Raw genomic sequence first — 18,678 nt, 5'->3', positions numbered from 1 at the left:
AGATAGCGTGGGATGTCTCCGGTACTTTTTACTCCGCGACATTTATCTGACAGCTTTAGTTACTAGTTGCTTTGATTTGACGTACAAAACACATGATCATCTTAGAAAATATGATACATTATTATAGATTTTAATGTTTTATTGGTCCTCAGCACCCCACACCTGTGTGTGTGTGCACTTATTGTAGCTGGGATTCACCTGAGGTCACCTCCATGTGCTGATAAGATAAAGTTGCCCACACAGTCCTGAGAAAAGGTCTCATCTGTGGAGGTGGAGGAGTAGAAGTGCGTTTTCATCCACCTGTTTTTCTGCACATTTTAAATTTGTGCATGTAAAAACAAAAAACAGTGGAAAAAAGTCTAAATGTGTGTAAGAAGTGTTTCCTGTTGTGGGAGGTGTAAACGTTGTTTGTGGCTAAAAACAGAAACAGACTTAGTGAGCAGCAATTCATGTTTTCTGTGGATGATTTTCTGGAAGTTCGTGAAGATGGATGGAAACTTGGCTTATGGGTGTGCATTCACTCATTGTACGTCCCATGTAAAGAGCTGGTTCCACCAGAAGGGGGAGCAGTAGGACTGATGATTCACCCTGAGCGTCCTGTCTACATGTTTCCCCTCTGATGAAACACCCAGGGTACATCTTAAATAAGAAGAAAAATAAACCACGTACAAGGCTGAGTATTGAAGTCTCTACACACATTTGTAAGTGCGACTAAATAATATTGAGTTTCTTTTGTAAAAATGTTACAACAGGACTAAACTTTGGTAAATTTACTTTTATGAGGGTGAGATTTTGCCGAGAAATTCAAATTCGAAAGCTACACGGCAGCATATAGTCATTAAAGTTAGCTCCACCTTTATTCATGAATGCATCAATAATTATAATCCCATAATATATTTATTATTCTGAAATGGGCCGTTCTGCATAATGAGTACTTTTGGTACTTTAAGTACATTTTGAAGCTAATACTTTTGTGCTTTTGAATGCAGGACTTTTACTTATAACAGAGCATTTCTACACTGTACTGCATACTGTGCTGCTTTTACTAAAGCATCATCAGATTCTTCCACCGCTGCAGGTTAATGATATAGCACGGTAACATAACACAAGACGTTTTAATAAATTCCTCATAAATACCAGAAAGAATATTCTTAAAACAGAAACAAAGGCCTGATTCTCACTTCACTTTATGTAAATAAAGCCCACAACAGCTATTTGCATTCCCACAATTCCTTGCTCCGTCAATATTTAAGAGACGGTGCACGATGTGGCCGTTTCTACACCAATCTGCCGACTTTAACTTCCCTTGAATTCTCTCCGTCCTGTTGTTGTCTCTTCCTTCGGGTCGTTCTTCGTCGTCGTGGCGTTTTCTGTCGAGGTCAAAGGAAAGTGATCTGAAAAGGACAAAAGAACTTCATCTGTTCTGAGACAGCAGATGTTTTTAGTCGCATCTCTTCCTTTTTCACGACTTCTTCAACCAGTCAAACACACAAAGACACTGAAGTGTAACAACGGGACAGAAGAGTCTCACCGTCGAACCGCAGCGGCGGAGACTGAAAGGTTTTGATGGGAGTCCCGTCCCGCCTTTTTGGTCGTTTCGGTATCGATTAAAGCTGGTATTGATTGGTTGAAGAGCATTTTGGCCTGTTGGTGACTGTGACCAGGGGAACAGTAACGGGGGAAAGAGCATAATAATACATTTAAATTCCTGGATCACTTATCAGAGAGCTCACAGTATCCTGACAGACCGGATCCACTACACACAGCCACGTTGTTTCATTCTAGTGGTTTCATTTCAACATAAGTCTGTCTTTACATTTGGACCAAAAAGAGTCTTTTTTTTTTGGCTAAATGATGATTTGAAGGAGCGGATTCAGCTTCAGCAGATGTTGGATTTCGTTTGTAGGGCGTTTTAATGAACTCCTCTGAAGTGATCGGCTTGATGCTGCGAGGAGGATTTCGTCAATATATGTTTGCTGTCGGGCCTCCTGTCGCTCTCGCAGTTTGTTTTCCTCGTTTTTTAAGCTGCTGTTGTTGTTTCTCCAACAGATCGTCTGAAATCCTGAAATACAAGCCGTGCTAACTGAGTATCAGACGCTGTGTATCAGAGTGTGGAGGCCTGCTTAGTCTCTGAGAGGAGGAACAAACCTTTTAACCCTCCACCCCTCCTCCATCACTGATGGATGGAGCTTTCTCTGCTCCGTGCACTTATTTAATCATCCCTCCATTATGCACAATTGATCCCTGCTGCCCAAACCCCCCCTCCCCGGCTGCTTGGACTGAAATACAACCAGATGAACCAAACCCCGTCAGTCTGTATACGGCGTGCAATGACTCAACATGAATCAATAGGAGCAGAGGTCGAGCTTTTATCCGCCAATAAAGAGACTCTGTGGTTTTTCCTTTTTGTCTCTAAGTCATCCTGACGGAAGCTGCTCAGATGTGACTCACAGGTCTCAGCTGAATCAGACGCAAAGATAAAACACAAAGTGAAATGTGTTTTCATGAGTTGTTTCATCTCAGATTCAGCCGTCACGTCGAGTCCTATAGATCCTGGATCAACCCCCGAACCTGCAGCTATGCACGGATCATTTCCATTTTCTCTTCTGTCATAGTTTCACTTCATTTAAAAGCGGTTGTATGTCCCAGAGTTTCCCCAACATGGTCTAAAGCAGGCTCATCAAGAGCTTCCTCCGCTTCAGTTCAGTCAAACTTTATTTGTATGGCACCTTTTGTACATGTTGGTGCAGTGAAGAGACCGACGCACAGAGAAACACAAATTAAATGTGAAAATAATAACAATAAAACAGATAAAAACTGATTACAAACACAGTAAAAGACAAAAACAAATAAAAATTGATTTTTTTTGTTTGTTTGATTCACATTTTATCGACATCAACCGGAGCAATATTGAGCAATTTGATTTGTGCATGAGACCAATAACAAGCTTGATGATCTTGTCTTTTTCCAGGCTTTAACTAATCTGATCTGTGTACAAACATATATATACTGTATATATATATATATATATATATATATATATGTGTGTGTGTGTGTGTGTGTGTGTGTGTGTGTGTGTGTGTGTGTGTGCATGCAGCCTGGTAAGGATATGTAAATATATAAATGTATAAACTGTGTAATATATTATGATTCCAGCCCAGAATGGCTCTGTGTCTCTCTCTCTCACTGTTGCTCCTAACCTAACTTCCTGTGCTATAGCCCTACTGAGCATGCTCAAGCTTCTGCTGGCTCCGCCTCCGCTGCTCCACCTGCTAGCGGCGCCTTGCAGCCTCTGGACCCCGCCCTTGCTTCATCTGACCCCGCCCCTCACAGGTAACCAATCAGCTGTGGACATTTTATTCAGTTCATATGAGCTGGAAAAGCTGCAGAGAAACCGGCTTCAACTGACTCAAAGAGACGATGAGTGTTCATTTTGTTTTGCTTTGAGTGGAGCGTTTTACTTCTGCAGAGAGTTTGTTGTTACTGATATTAAGTTAGAATAACTTGGACAGAAACAAACCTTCTCATCATTGTCACAGAAACCAAGATTTGTACTTTTAACTGCCCAAAATCCAAACCATGTTCAGTGAGTGTGATGCCCAGCTCTGCTTAAAGTTTGTCTGATGGTTTTCTACATTTTTCTTCTTGTCAACAAATCTCATGTTCAGACTCAAACCAGCACTGAACGTATCTGCTAACAAGTATCATGTGTGTATCACAGCCGCCATCGTTGTCCAGAAACTGTTAAAACACATCAGCGAGCCGCTCTGCTGCACTGGCTGACATGTTCCTTCATCACCACGAACACACACACTGTAGTTTATTCTGACTCACACACACCGTCCTGCTGCCCCAAACACTCACTACAGCACCACATGTGGATTCATCCGCCACTGGAAATAGGTCAAATTTATTCACAGAGCGCTTTAAAAACAAACAGGTTTGTTGCTTTACAACGACACAATTGAGCAATAAAGATGATCACAAAGCAGATACTTAAATAGATGCATAGTGCACACATACACATATTCATAAGTCATGTCAAGGATCGTTGCAGGGGTAGGCGAGAGAGTAAAAGTGGGTCTTGAGACACCTTTTAAACAAGTTTAGAGATTCTGCTGTTCTTATATTTTCAGGGAGTCTGGTTGAGTTCATGTGCTGGTGGGAGAGTCCGTCATCTGGGACTCACAGGATGTCTAAATGGCGTTGAACTGCTTGTTTGTTGGCTCTGTGAAGGTGCTGCTGGTGCAGAGAAGCTTTGTTGTTATATTTTAGGGCTTTTTGGTCGTTTTGAGGCAGCAGAACGATCTGAAAACATCATGTTAGCAAACACATTTCCGCCTCCAGCAGCTACAGAGCGACACGACGCTTCATCAGGAGGCGTGTCTGTGTCTCCTGATGGACGTCAGTCCTGTCTTCTCTCTGTCAGCTCTGTTTGTCTGCTGCTGAGCGGCTCGAGTTCAGCGGCTTTTTACAGCTTGTTTGATGAAAATATGCTGGAAAAGGAGTTGATGATAGACCGATAGACCCCAGGCCCCTGTGAACCTGTAACTAGACACAGAGAAACATAACAAACACACTACAAAAAGGCAGAAAACATCTGACGCATCTCCAGCAGCAGGTGTAACTCAGGATGCAGATCGTCATGGTGACCTCGGCTGTTGTTGTCTCTACACCTGCAGCCTGAAGCGACAGTCTGCCGCTGGTTACAGCCTCCAGCACAAAGCTGCAGTCTCCAGGTACCGACACCTGCACTGATCCAGCGCTCGAGTCCACATGCTGCCAGCGTTTAGTCCGCTTCTTTCTACGCTACGTAACACACCATCTGCTAAACAGAGGCTTCTTTATCACAGAAGCATGAGTGGATTTAAGGCCTCAGTATGCTTCAAATTAACTCGTGTGAATCATCTCCACTACATTTATCTGACAGCTTTAGTTACTTTACATGTTAAGATTTTTACACATAAAACACGCCTTCACAACGACGCGCTGAAGGCGTCGCTTTGGGCTCTGGTTCGTCGTGACGGCGTTTCTCACCGTTTTCACCAGTTTTCCAAACCGATCGATCGATCGATGGATCGACGGAGAAAAGAATCAGCAGATGGATCCAGAATGAAAAGCATCATCAGCTGCAGTCCGATACAAACCGGTTCAACATGAGCTCCAGCTCCACCAGCTGCAGCAGCAACATCCTGCTTTACATTAATGCACGAGGAATAATAACCTGATGATAGAATATATAACAGCACAGCAGCCACAGGGACGCTGCACTGCTTTAATGCTTTAAGGGCTTTTTCCTGATTAGACTTTTACTGAAGCAGAGTATTTTCACAGTGTGTGTTAGTACTTTTACTGCAGTAAAGGATCTGAATACTTCCTCCACCGCAGCGGAGAACACGTTCAGTCTCTCCTGGATGACATTCGTGGTGTTGCACTCGGTTGTTCAAATGAAAAGTAATACAGGAAGTTGCGCAAAGAATGAAAAGTGACTAATGACTGTGTAAAGCGTCCGTGATTGTCAGATTTCCTGTTACAGAAAATGTCCGAGCTGATTCCACCATCAAAAACGGGGTTAGATGATTCAGCAAGCACTTCGTTGGAAGCATACTGAGGCCTTTATTTTAAAGTGGGTGGCCCTGATGGAAACTGAACCCGTAACCCCGGCAGTGTTGGTGCATTGCTCAGTTCAGGACCATGTAACTTTTGAGTAACATGACATAATAACTTCATCCATTCACGGGCTGAATCTCTCCTGTCTCATGTATATCTTTTTATTTATCCTGTCTTCTGTCAAGATACTGACACTCATTTCTTACAGGCTGGTTATCAGGCTGGTTTGCACTGGTCTGCTTTCTTTATTAAAACTTTCACTAACGTTTACGTATCCTGTGTATGTATTTTGTGTGTATACAAAGGTGAGATATACACAGCCCAGTAAACACTGATTTGGTGATTTGCAGCTTTTGTGTCTCTTTGTGGTTGTTTTGCATCTCTTTGTGTTTGTTTTGCATCTCTTTGTGTTTGTTTTGCGTCTCTTTGTAGTCGTTTTGCGTCTTTGTGGTCGTTTTGCGTCTCTTTGTAGTCGTTTTGCGTCTTTGTGTTTGTTTTGCGTCTCTTTGTAGTCATTTTGCATCTCTTTGTGGTCATTTTGCGTCTCTATGGTCGTTTTGCGTCTCTTTGTGTTTGTTTTGTGTCTCTTTGTGTTTGTTTTGTGTCTCTTTGTTGTTGTTTTGCATCTCTTTGTGTTTGTTTTGCGTCTCTTTGTGTTTGTTTTGCGTCTCTATGGTCGTTTTGCGTCTCTTTGTGTTTGTTTTGCGTCTCTTTGTGTTTGTTTTGCGTCTCTTTGTGTTTGTTTTGTGTCTCTTTGTGTTTGTTTTGCATCTGTTTGTGTTTGTTTTGCGTTCTGTTTGTGTTTGTTTTGCGTCTCTTTGTGTTTAGTTTTGCATCTCTTTGTGTTTGTTTTGCGTCTGTTTGTGTTTATTTTGCGTCTCTGTTTGTGTTTGTTTTGCGTCTCTCTGTCGCTTAAAATAGAGGCTTTGTGTCCAGTTGGCTGCCCGCTCAGTAATCTATCCATGGCAGTGGGTGAAGCACAAATGCAAAAACCAAGTTGCATAAAAAAGTTTCACATGACAAAAGACTAAGAAGATTTCCAGTCAGTTGGACAGCAAAGCAGAGGAAGGCTGGATGTGTGTATCAAGGATCAGATCACGTTTTTCATGGTTGCAAAACTTCTAATAATTACAGCTCAGCTGTACAGCTTGTTAGAAACACTGCATGCAGCTTGGAAGAAGTGATCAATCAACATTTTTTCATCTCTCTCCAGCCAGTACGGTCAGCCTCATGCCATGTATCAGGCTCCACAAGCCCCGCCTCCACAGCAGTACCAGCCAATCCCTCAGCAGTACCAGCAGCCCCCCTCGCAACATGCCCCGCCCACTCAGCAGAGCTCCATTCAGATCCCTCTTGGCTCCGCCCCTCCTAAGGTGGTCAGCACCGCCTGCATCTACCCGTCCCAGCCAGGTGAGAACACCTGCTAACTCATTCGCAGAATACATGCAAATGATTTCGCCTCCAGATCCATTGGAAGCTTTTTGTTTTCCCCTCCTCCAGCCTCAGCTCCCGCTCCAGCTCCAGTCCCACCTCAGCCCCGCCCTCCAGCCGCTGCCCCGGCTCCAGCTGGTCCTGCCTCCTCTAACAGACCCCCCTGGGTGTCCGACACCAACTTCGCCGATAAGTTCGACCCCAGTAAGATGACCACCACCACCATGAAGATTCAGCCGCTGCCCCAGGCCGCCCCTCCTCCACCAGCGTACATCCCCAACCCCTCCCCGTCCGCACCTGCAGCTCCAAGCCCAGCCCCCATCCCACAAAGCCCCGCCCCTTTCAATCCTGTGGCGAGGGGCGTGGCCCAAAGGGCGGAGAGGTTCGCCGCTAGCAGCCGTACGCCTCTGTGTGGGTCCTGCAACAGCATCATCAGGTAATTCACACCTGCTTCTCCTCTGCGTACAGTTGTTTTTGATTATATAATATTATAATTATTATATATTATATTAATAATAATATAATTATTATAGAATTGTTAACCCCAAATGATAGGTGAAGCCCTGAATTTGCATCTTAATTCAAATATTATATATTATAGGTGCACCTCTGTGTCCTTTAATAATGATGTGATTAAGGGATTCTTAATGGGATTTACTTAAATTAATAAATGAATGGCTTGAAATATACAGTATTGAGGTATTTGTAATGGATTATCTCTGTGAGGTAAAAATCCCTTAAAATTGACCAAATAATATGAATGCCACCCCGTAATTTAACTTTTTCAATTAAGGTGAAAATTCAGGTACTGCTTACAAGCAAAATAAAAACCTGTAATGTTATTTTGTAAAAATCCTTAATCCATTCAAAAAACTTTAATTTTACAATCCATGAATGTATCTATTAATTTAGCTCAAATGTGGGTATTAGATACATCAATAGTGAATAAGAACCATGTAAAGTATCATTAATTTGCACCTGAAAATATTTCATTTCTAAACCAAACTCCAGTCCTTAAATTGGTGTTTAATGGATCTGTCAAATATTTCTAATTAATATGCAAATTATTGTCCTGTACCCCTGAAAATCCACTTGATGTGTTAATTAAGGTGTTTTTGAAGCGTTTCGGACAAATTAAGGTATCTTGTGCTACTTTACCAAACACCCTTACTTAGTTTAAGGTGTTTTGTATGTTTTCACATTAAGGCTTAATCCCTTAAAATACCCTTAATATCTGAGTGTTTTTTCATAGTGAATGAGAACCGGACAAGGTTCTTCACTGTCCCCTCACATATTAAGGAAAAAATATGTAAAATCTGATTAATAATCGCAATTGTCGTCAGACCGATGTCACCTGAGGCAGACTGAACATGAGAACCTGTTGCTGTTTTCAGGGGCCCCTTCCTGGTGGCCCTCGGTCGGTCCTGGCACCCCGAGGAGTTTAACTGCCACTACTGCCACATGTCTCTGGCCGACGTCAGCTTTGTGGAGGAACAGAACAGCGTCTACTGTGAGAACTGCTACGAGGAGTTCTTCGCTCCGACCTGCGCCCGCTGCAACACCAAGATCATGGGGGTGAGATGCTCCACCTGTCCACCTGTCCACCTGTCCACCTGTCCACCTGTCTACCTCTCTACCTGTCTACCTCTCCACCTCTCTACCTGTCTACCTCTCTACCTGTCTACCTCTCTACCTGTCCACCTGTCCACCTGTCCACCTGTCTACCTCTCTACCTGTCTACCTCTCTACCTGTTCACCTGTCCACCTGTCCACCTGTCCACCTGTCTACCTCTCTACCTGTCTACCTCTCTACCTGTCCACCTGTCCACCTGTCTACCTCTCTACCTGTCTACCTCTCTACCTGTTCACCTGTCTACCTCTCCACCTGTCCACCTGTCCACCTGTCCACCTGCCTACCTGTCCACCTGTCTACCTCTCTACCTGTCTACCTCTCTACCTGTCCACCTGTCCACCTGTCCACCTGTCTACCTCTCTACCTGTCTACCTCTCTACCTGTTCACCTGTCTACCTCTCCACCTGTCCACCTGTCCACCTGCCTATCTGTCCACCTGTCTACCTCTCTACCTTTTCATCTGTCCACCTCTCTACCTGTCCACCTACGTACCTGTCCACCTGTCTACCTGTCCACCTAACTACCTGTCTACCTGTTCACCTGTCTACCTCTCTACCTGTCTACCTGTCCGCCTGTCCACCTGTTCACCTGTCCACCTCTCTACCTGTCCACCTGTCCACCTGTTCACCTGTCTACCTCTCTACCTGTTCACCTGTCTACCTGTCTACCTGTCCACCTCTCTACCTGTCCACCTGTCCACCTGCCTACCTGTCTACCTGTCCACCTGTTCATCTGTCCACCTCTCTACCTGTCCACCTGTCTACCTGTCCACCTGTCTACCTGTCCACCTGCCTACCTGTCTACCTGTCCACCTGTCCATCTCTCTACCTGTCCACCTGTCCACCTCTTCACCTCTCTACCTGCCTACCTGCCTACCTGGCTACCTGTCCACCAGTCCACCTCTCTACCTTTCTACCTGTCCACCTGTCCACCTGTCCACCTCTCTACCTGTCCACCTGTCCACCTGTCCACCTGTCTACCTCTCTACCTGTCTACCTCTCTACCTGTTCACCTGTCTACCTCTCCACCTGTCCACCTGTCCACCTGCCTATCTGTCCACCTGTCTACCTCTCTACCTTTTCATCTGTCCACCTCTCTACCTGTCCACCTACGTCCACCTGTCCACCTGTCTACCTGTCCACCTAACTACCTGTCTACCTGTTCACCTGTCCACCTGTCAAGTCATTTCTGTCTGTATCTGAATCTTATGAACTGCGTTTTCTCATTCACTTTAATAATCTTAAGGGCTTTTTACTCCTTAAAACCCCTTAAATGATCTTATCCATTGTCCCCAAATATAGGATCACGCCCTGAATTTGCATCTTAATTGAAGAATGAAGGTCCTTTTAAGGAATGAAGGGGTCACCGGTTGTGTTATTTTGTACATTTTATCCCCAGAAATCTCTAAGAAAGGGGAAGACACCTGTAGCATAACGCTAAGTCTCACAGAGGCCGGTTCGGTGAAAGGAATAACAGGAAGTGGCGCCTGTAATTCACACAAGGAATCATGGGACTGGGAATATTGACATAATCAATGACACTATGAGAAACGTAGGCAGACAGATGATTGGTCGGATACGGTGACGTCAGACTTTGGAAACTTTTCCAGAGTGAAAAGCAGACGAGCTCCATTATCACACGACACGTCAGGTATAACAGTTCATTCACGTCCGTGTTTACTCAGCTGGCGGCCGCCGTCGTTCATTATTTATTCGTGTTTGTGTTCTCGGCAGTCCGCCATCATTCGGTTCCCCTCAGAGTACAACACCAGTTTGCCTCCCAGCTGGCGTTTGTTCACAGTATGACGGCTGAGTGTTTACGAGACTTTAAGCCTCGGGGCAGCTTCCGACTGACGCTTGACATTTTAGTCTTTGACGCGTTTTTAGCTAAATCAGCATTATGGCAACACTTCTTAACAATTCTCAGTTTTTAATGTTGAATAAAGTGTTTTTGTGTGAATTCTCTGAACTGACACCAAAGCAGCAGGGAAGCCAGCGGTGTCCAGAACATGATCCAACGTGAGATGGATCCACTTCTGAGGTATTGATCCTAACGATGCTGGTATTGATACTCAAAACAAGACCTGGATCGACAGTATGGACACCCGCCCGACCCTGATCGCCGATTTAGTTCCTGATCACACTGAGTACTCTGGAGGAAAGTAACTAAGTACTTTTACTCAAATACTGTACTTAAGTATAAATTCCAGGTACTTGTACTTCACTTGAGTATTTCCATTTGACTGCTTTAGTTACTTTTCAGATTCAGATATTAAAACAAAATAGAAATCAACTAATAAATGATGATATATTGTTATAGATAATAATAATAATAATAATAATAAACTTTATTTATAGAGCACTTATGAAAACAAAGTACAAAGTGCTTCACAACAAGAGAAATAAAACACCGCAGTGAAAGATGAGATATAAAGAAATAAAATACATAAAATGCACAAAAGCAATAAAATAATCAGTTCAGGTAAAATCAGGATCTGCTTTCAGATAAAAATGTGTTTTGAGACGAGACTTAAACGAAGACTCTGACTCAGACAGCCTGATGTCTTCGGGCAGGTTGATCCAGATCCTCGGGGCCCTGATGGCCAAAGCTCTGTCCCCCTTAGTTTCCATCCTGGACTCAGGAACAGACAGGAGACCACTGCCCGAAGATCTCAGACTACGTGAAGGTTCATAAGGGATTACAAGGTCTAAAATACAGTCTGGAGCCATGAAGAGCCTTAAAAGTAATCAACAAGATCTTAAAGTCGATCCTGAAACCAACAGGGAGCCGATGTAAAGAGGCTGAACCAGGTGTGATGTGGTCGCACCTCTGGGTCCTGGTTTACAGCCGAGCAGCTGAGTCCTGTACAGTCTGCAGTCTGTCAGAGTTTTTAGATTAAGACGAGTGAACAGGCTGTTACAGTCATCGAGGCGTGAGGAGATAAAAGCATGTGCAACAGTTAAACAGATAAAGCTACCCAGCAGTATTTAAAGTCATTAAAACCAGCTCCTCTTCAGCAGCTGATGAACACATTAATGCATCAATAATTAGAATCCGATAATATAATATATATTATTCTGCATAATGAGTACTTTGACTTGTAGCAGAGCATTTCCACACTGTGGTGTTGGTACTCTGACTGACACCGAGGACAGCTAACCAAACACACTGATGTTACAGCAACACGTCGGCCTTGTTGCCGATATGGTGAACAACTCACAAGTCAGCGTTTGGTGCCGACATTTTCCACTCGTTGTTTTGCCTCCTTCCTCCTCTGAAAGGGATTTTCTTTCTCCTCTTCAGAGACTTCAGGGGGGGGGGGTCAGAGGTCAGGTCACCAGCGTCTCCAAACTGTGAGATTGTTATTAAGAGTCACTCACGTTTCGTGAATTTATAAATGCATTGATGTATTTGATAATGTCGATCGGCTACGCAGCAGCGCGGGGGTTCTGCGTTCGTTCTCCATGGGATTCACCCGCGTCCACTGGTTTGTTAGCGGGTCGGAGGCGATCCCTCGCCACGTGGGCCAGCTGCCTCTGCAGCCGCCGACGTAGGAGAGGAACAGCTGACGTCTTTTACTCGAGAACGAGTAGTAACACCACAATGGAAAAATGCTCCGCTACAAGGACAAGCTCAACGCCCGCCCCAAGAATTTTTTGACTATGTGTTAATATTTTATATTTTTCACATTTGATGTATTAATTGAACTGTTAAATTATAGTTTATGTAAATGTTATGGTATAAATTAGGTTTCAAAGCCTTCTTTGTTTTGGCCTAAAACATAAAAAAAAACCTAAATTCCCAGAATCAACACCGAGGACATGGTTCCTGCCAGTGTTAAATCATTTTATCACACGGCTTTTTAAATACATTATTAAACAATAATGTCTGTTGTTTCTGAAGAGCAGGCCGTTGTTCTGATCACAGACTCTGAACATCATTTTTAAATCAGTATTTTGTGTCAAATTATTGATTCCTTTAGTAAGTATCCGTGCAGTAAGCGAGATAATGTACAGCGAGCCGGTCGTTAATGTACGGACGCAGTAGCTCTTTGGTTTTCATGTGATTTTATCAAACTACACGGGAACATAAACGATGCTCAGATGCATGAATTCATTTTTCATTGTTTGTGGATGATTGATGAGATTTCATGGTGTGAATTACGTTCACCGCTTGATTTTTATACTATTTTACACTATTTCATAAGTGACTGTGATCAAAGTGTGTGTGTGTGTGTGTGTGTGTGGGCATGTATTACTCATGTTGTGGGGACATAAATCTGTTTCCACAGTCTAACTATAGTGTTTTTTAATCTAGTTAATTACTGGTCTAATGAGGTCCAGATGGGAAAAAAGCAGTGAAATCATGCTTGTTTTCTGTTTTCACACACAAAATAAAGGTTTCAGAAATCTGAACCTGAGGTTTAAACGCTCTTCAGAGTCTCCGTGTTTATCTAGTCCAGCAGTAGTGTTTCCATTTTATGCTACTTTCTACTTCCACTCCTCTAACGCTACATTTGCCCTTCCTGTCCAGTGGAAACCACGTATCTCCAGGTGTTTGTGATGAGCTGAAGGATGAAGAGTTTCCTTCATGTGCTGAGGAAACTCTCCTCCTCCTGACGCTGAATAAACTCTTTAACCCCCCCTCGGATCAGCTGGAAAACGCATCGTCACAGAGCTGAAAACAGGCTGTTTCTCTGATACGTGGTTCTAACAGGACGGCGACGCTGCAAACACATGATGGTCTTATAGACCATGATGCATTGCTGCAGGTTAAACTACCCAACAGGATATAAAGCAGTTAAAATGAGCTCAGCCTGAAACATCTGCAGCAGTAAAATGCAACACACACATGAATGCAGCAGGAATATGAATCCAGAAACATCAGATATAATAAACACTGACAGGAGCGCTTTACTGCACAGGGACGACTCTCACTGAACACTTTAAGTACATGTAGCTAATAAATACTTACGTTTCTGTCTTTTTGTTATGAAGTTGCCTATGTATTGCTATGTATTTACTGTTTTTATGTATTTTTGTCTGTTTTATTTAGTGCGCTATGGACCTTTTTTATGTCCCCAATAACGTCATTCTTATTATCACATACTTTCACTTAAGGAAGCTTTTGAATGCAGGACTTCTACTTGTAGTGGAGTATTTTCAGTGTGGTATTAGTACTTTTACTTAAGTAAATGATCTGAGTACTTCCACCACTGCTTTGGAAAATGGTTATCAGTAATGGAAAGAATATGATTTGTTGTAAATGGCTAAAGCATGACGAAACACTGGAATGACCCTTTAAATGTCCGCAGGAAGCAAATAAGTCTGACATGATGTAAGGAGAGAAATATATAGCCCGTTATCACGCACACACACCTCACGCACGCACACACACCTCACACGCCTGTCTGACACGTGTCATGTTGTGTGTTGCAGGAAGTGATGCACGCTCTGCGGCAGACGTGGCACACCACCTGCTTCGTGTGCGCGGCCTGCGGCAAAGCGTTCGGAAACAGCCTCTTCCACATGGAAGACGGAGAGCCGTACTGCGAGAAAGGTATGACGATGCTCACGCTGTCCTGGTCTTTTTACAGACCGCGGAGGTCAGGGGTCAGAGGGCGAAGCTGAAAGAACGAGCTCAAAAAGGTATTTCAAATGGTCTCTGTCTCTCTCTGTCTCTCTGTCAGATTATATTTCACTCTTCAGCACCAAGTGTCATGGCTGTGACTTCCCAGTTGAAGCTGGTGATAAGTTCATTGAGGCTCTGGGTCACACCTGGCACGACACCTGCTTCGTCTGCGCGGTAAGAACCAGATAACTGTTCAAACAGCAAACCAGCCAAAGAGTCCGACATCATCTCTCTCTTCGCTCTAGAGGTGTCTGTCAAGGCAGATAGTTTTGTTCTGCCTCCACTTCAGTACGATGGAGGTGAATGGAGTTGAGTTTGTGGTGCCCACGGCTTCGAAAAATGACATTTAAATAATTCAACAGCAACATCTTTTTTTCCAGACGCAGCGTCTGTTACTCTGGATGATCCAGAGACAGTTTTTATTCAGAGCTACTTTCTGTTGAAGAAATAGTCCCTCTGAAAGCTGTTGTCGTCCGTGTTATCCAGAGTTTGTGCCCGGTCACATCAAGCGAAACTTATTTGCAGATGTTTGCTACTTAGGTGGAAGCTTGGTGCCGTAGGTCAGGGGGAAGCTGGCAGGCTAATGTAGCTGACAAGCTAACCGCTAACTTGCTGGTAACATGGGGGTGCTAGCCAGCCAAAATAGCTCGCTATGTTAGTTAGCTTGGAACCAATTAGCTAACTGATGAGCAGCACATGTTTCTTTCCCTAACAGGGAGATTTTAAAACTTCTCTTGGTGGAGGCAGAAATCTCAGAGACAGATATCTCAAAACCTGGACAATGAAAACCAAAACTATTTGACTGGACAGATGCCACTAGAACGAAGTTAGAAAGATGCAGTTTTATTTTATTTGACTCACTGATCTTAGAAAACGTCTTCAGCTCTCGTCATTATAACCGCTGCTGTATTTGTTGCAACTGCAGGTTTGCCATGTGAACCTTGAGGGTCAGCCTTTCTACTCAAAGAAAGACAAACCTCTGTGCAAGAAGCACGCTCACGCCATCAACGTGTAGACCCGCCCCCTCCTCTTCCAGGGGGCGGGGCCAACCGGCTGCAGATCTGCTGCTCCCGCCGTCGCTGGGGGCAACCGCCGGCCACGACAACGCACGCAAGCCGACGACGACAACTTTTACAGATGTGTGTAAACGCTCTTTACGCAAAATACACTTTGGTTTGATTTTGTGCATTAATATTAATGGTTAAACGACGCTGCCTGATGATTCTGCTTCAAAACAGGAAATTATGCAAAAACAAAGTCATGATGTTTTGTGTTGTCCATCCAACCGTCTTTAATATGTACTGTAGTGTTGTGTTTTTCTCATGTTTTCTACCAGAAACTACTTGCGTATTCGATGTGACCGCTGTGCTGTTCGGTTCAGAAATGGAGGAGTGGATATGGAGTGTGGAGTGCGCCATATGAAATGACTTTTTCAGTGTTAAGTTCGAATCAATTAATAAACTGATACATCTGAGAAAAAATAATATGTAACTTAACTGATAATGCAATTCAATATGCAAATTCAATATTAACTTGGATTGTACTTCATTTGTACGTCGCTTTGGACAAAGCGCCAAATGAATAAACGTAAATAAAATAATGTAGAATTCTCTTTGAATATTCTTGTTATTAATTGGTGAAATAACAAAGCAATTAAAAAATATATAATTTAAAGTTTTTTTTAAATTAATTTTGCGATTCCATTTTAAAATTAAATGAAATAAAACACTGAAAAATGCTGTAATTATTCCAGTGGCACACTTAAGACTCCATACATGTGAACTGCACAGCTGTAGTTTGTCTCCAGAAGATTGTTCTCATCACACTGTATCTCGGACTTGTCTCGGTAATGTGCCTGTTTTGATTTAGGTTTGTTTAGGTCTTTTGAAAGCTACCATACTTTTTTTTTCACTTTACAAAAAAAAAAATGTTATATTAATATTTGATTCAACACTACAATGTAAAATATTTCACCTGTAGAAATCACAGACTATAGAAACCAAAAGGTTATTCCGAGCAGCAGGTGGAAGAGTGAAGCATCACTTTTACATTTTAAAAAGACATAAATGAACTGTGTCTGACATGTTGTAAGAAGTGAGACTGGCAGTGAATGTAACATGAATGTTTTTGGAAACATGACCAGGTGACTCTTTTCACTGGCCTCATTCCAGCAGGTCAAATATGAAAAACAAGTCTAAGTGCACATTGATACTGTGTAAGTACGCGGTCACACTAGAATGTAATACAGCAAAATTCATTCATGCATCCTCATTAAATAGGTGGTTCTGAGAGTCAGAAGGTGATAGGTAGTTGGCTAGTTGGTAATATCATGGACGGATCACTGAAGAGGCCCATCGGGTACAGATCTCAGGACCCTGGACCAGAACCCCTATATGAAGTGACTGTTTCCAGTGACAGGAAACTACAAAAAAATGCAAAACGACTACAAAGAGACTCAAAACAACTACAAAGAGACGCAGAATGACCACATAGACGTAAAACTACCACAAAGAGATGCACCACAACTACAAAGAGACGCAAAACGACTACAAAGAGACACAAAACAGCTACGAAGAGACACAAAACGACCACATAGACGCAAAACTACCACAAAGAGATGCACCACAACTACAAAGAGATGCAAAACGACTACGAAGAGACACAAAACAACTACAAAGAGACACAGAACGACCAGATAGACGCAAAACGACCACAGAGACACAAAACAACTACAAAGAAATACAGAATGACCAGATAGATGCAAATCGACCACATAGACGCAAAACTACCACAAAGAGATGCACCACAACTACAAAGAGACACACCACAACTACAAAGAGACACAAAACGACTACGAAGAGACACAGAACGACTACGAAGAGACACAGAATGACTAGATAGACCCAAAACGACCACAAAAAGAGACAAAACAACTACGAAGAAATGCAGAACGACCACATAGAGATGCACCACAACTACAAAGATACACAAAACGACTACAAAGAGACACAAAACAACTATGAAGAGACCCAGGACGACCAGATAGAGACACAAAATGACCACAAAGAGACTCAAAACGACCACAGAGAGCAAAGCGCGGTTCTCTGTCAAGATGAAACTATAAAGTTTTATCACCTCCACATTTCACCTCCACAGGGTGTGTTTGATTCAAAAAGAAATGAATGCTGTGTAAAGCACAAGCAGTCTGGACTTACTCCTGCTCTCACACAGTATTTCAGTGTATTTGGAGTTGTTTTTCCAGGTGAACCTGCTCAGGTGAGGCTGCTGCAGAGTGTTGATGGTGTCTGAAGATGTGATGTGGAGCGTAGCTACTAATCCCTCTTTGACTTCATGCACAGTAGGTGTTACTATGCAACAAATAACCTTGAATTTCATATTTATTGACTATTTTGACTGCGTGATATTTATTTAAAAGCTAATATATCATCACTGCTGCGTTCAGTGCTCATCAAATGACTAGTTGTTTAATTTGTTTTGTGGATGTTTGGCATCACAAGATGTATTTTGAGTGTTGATGGATTGTTTTATTGTAATTACTCTGTTGCTATCCTGAACTGTAAGGGCTTGAATGTTTATTACAGTGGCATTTTTTCACTACAAGGCCACTTAATGGCTCCGTTCACACTGCAGGCCTTTAGTTTGTTTTAATGACTATTGCATGATACTTTAAAATATTTTTTATTTTCTTTCATCTTGTGCACACAAGATCGAATACAAAAATCATCTTTTGGGACTTCGGGGGGCTCTATAAGGTACAACTTACATCCCATTAAGATACAAGGCAACAGTAAACATGTCGTCAGCCACGAAGCCTCTCGTTGCAACATAAATAAACGAGGTATCATTAGCTTTACGTTTGCAAATATGTGATGTGATAAGGTAATTCATTTTTTATACATTTTTCTAGGCTGAGACACCTGTCACAAAATTTACTTTTGTTTGAATCCTTAAACCTCCATTAATTGATTTGTTTGGCCACTTATTTTTCAGCAGAAACAAGTCGTGAACACAACATCGACGTATCGTCACCTTTTAAGTCGATACGTCGAAACTTGTTAGCAAACAGCTGCTCGTTTCCGCCTCCAGCAGCTACAGAGCGACATGACGCTTCATCAGGAGGCGTGTTTGTGTCTCCTGATGGACGTCAGTCCGGTCTTCTCTCCGTCAGCTCTGTGTTTGGTCTCCAGCAGCTGCTGAGGGAAACATCTGGCTCTTTAGCAGCTAGATGCTCCGCTATGTCCACCAGCTGCTCTCTGACTGCGTCTGTCTGCTGTTTGCTGCTGAGCGGCTCGAGTTCAGCGAGTTTATCAGAACGTTTTCGATACAAACCTTACATTTATTTAGATGGACAA

The 18,678-nt window shown here is 43.0% G+C and overlaps 1 protein-coding gene across 14 annotated transcripts in view; it reads left to right on the top strand.

The window, feature by feature from the left end:
- Positions 1–18,179, top strand: part of LOC122884546 (LIM domain-binding protein 3-like) — a 59,379-nt gene extending 41,200 nt beyond the window's left edge. For 7 of the 14 annotated variants that reach the window (XM_044214591.1, XM_044214587.1, XM_044214596.1 and 4 more), the window contains 8 exons: positions 3,220–3,333; positions 4,683–4,739; positions 6,824–7,020; positions 7,111–7,477; positions 8,436–8,616; positions 14,113–14,233; positions 14,364–14,479; positions 15,231–18,179. In XM_044214591.1, the coding sequence (XP_044070526.1) occupies positions 3,220–3,333; positions 4,683–4,739; positions 6,824–7,020; positions 7,111–7,477; positions 8,436–8,616; positions 14,113–14,233; positions 14,364–14,479; positions 15,231–15,320 (1,243 nt within the window). In that variant the 3' untranslated portion in view covers positions 15,321–18,179. The remainder of the gene's footprint in view (positions 1–3,219; positions 3,334–4,682; positions 4,740–6,823; positions 7,021–7,110; positions 7,478–8,435; positions 8,617–14,112; positions 14,234–14,363; positions 14,480–15,230) is intronic. The other 7 variants (XM_044214592.1, XM_044214599.1, XM_044214598.1 and 4 more) reach the window with 3 other exon arrangements.
- The last annotated feature ends 499 nt before the right edge of the window (positions 18,180–18,678 follow it).

The sequence above is a fragment of the Siniperca chuatsi genome, linkage group LG11 (genome assembly GCF_020085105.1).
Source record: "Siniperca chuatsi isolate FFG_IHB_CAS linkage group LG11, ASM2008510v1, whole genome shotgun sequence".
Lineage (NCBI taxonomy): Eukaryota > Metazoa > Chordata > Actinopteri > Centrarchiformes > Sinipercidae > Siniperca > Siniperca chuatsi.
Note: the sequence above shows the minus strand (reverse complement) of the source record. Positions and strands in the feature narration are given on the sequence as shown.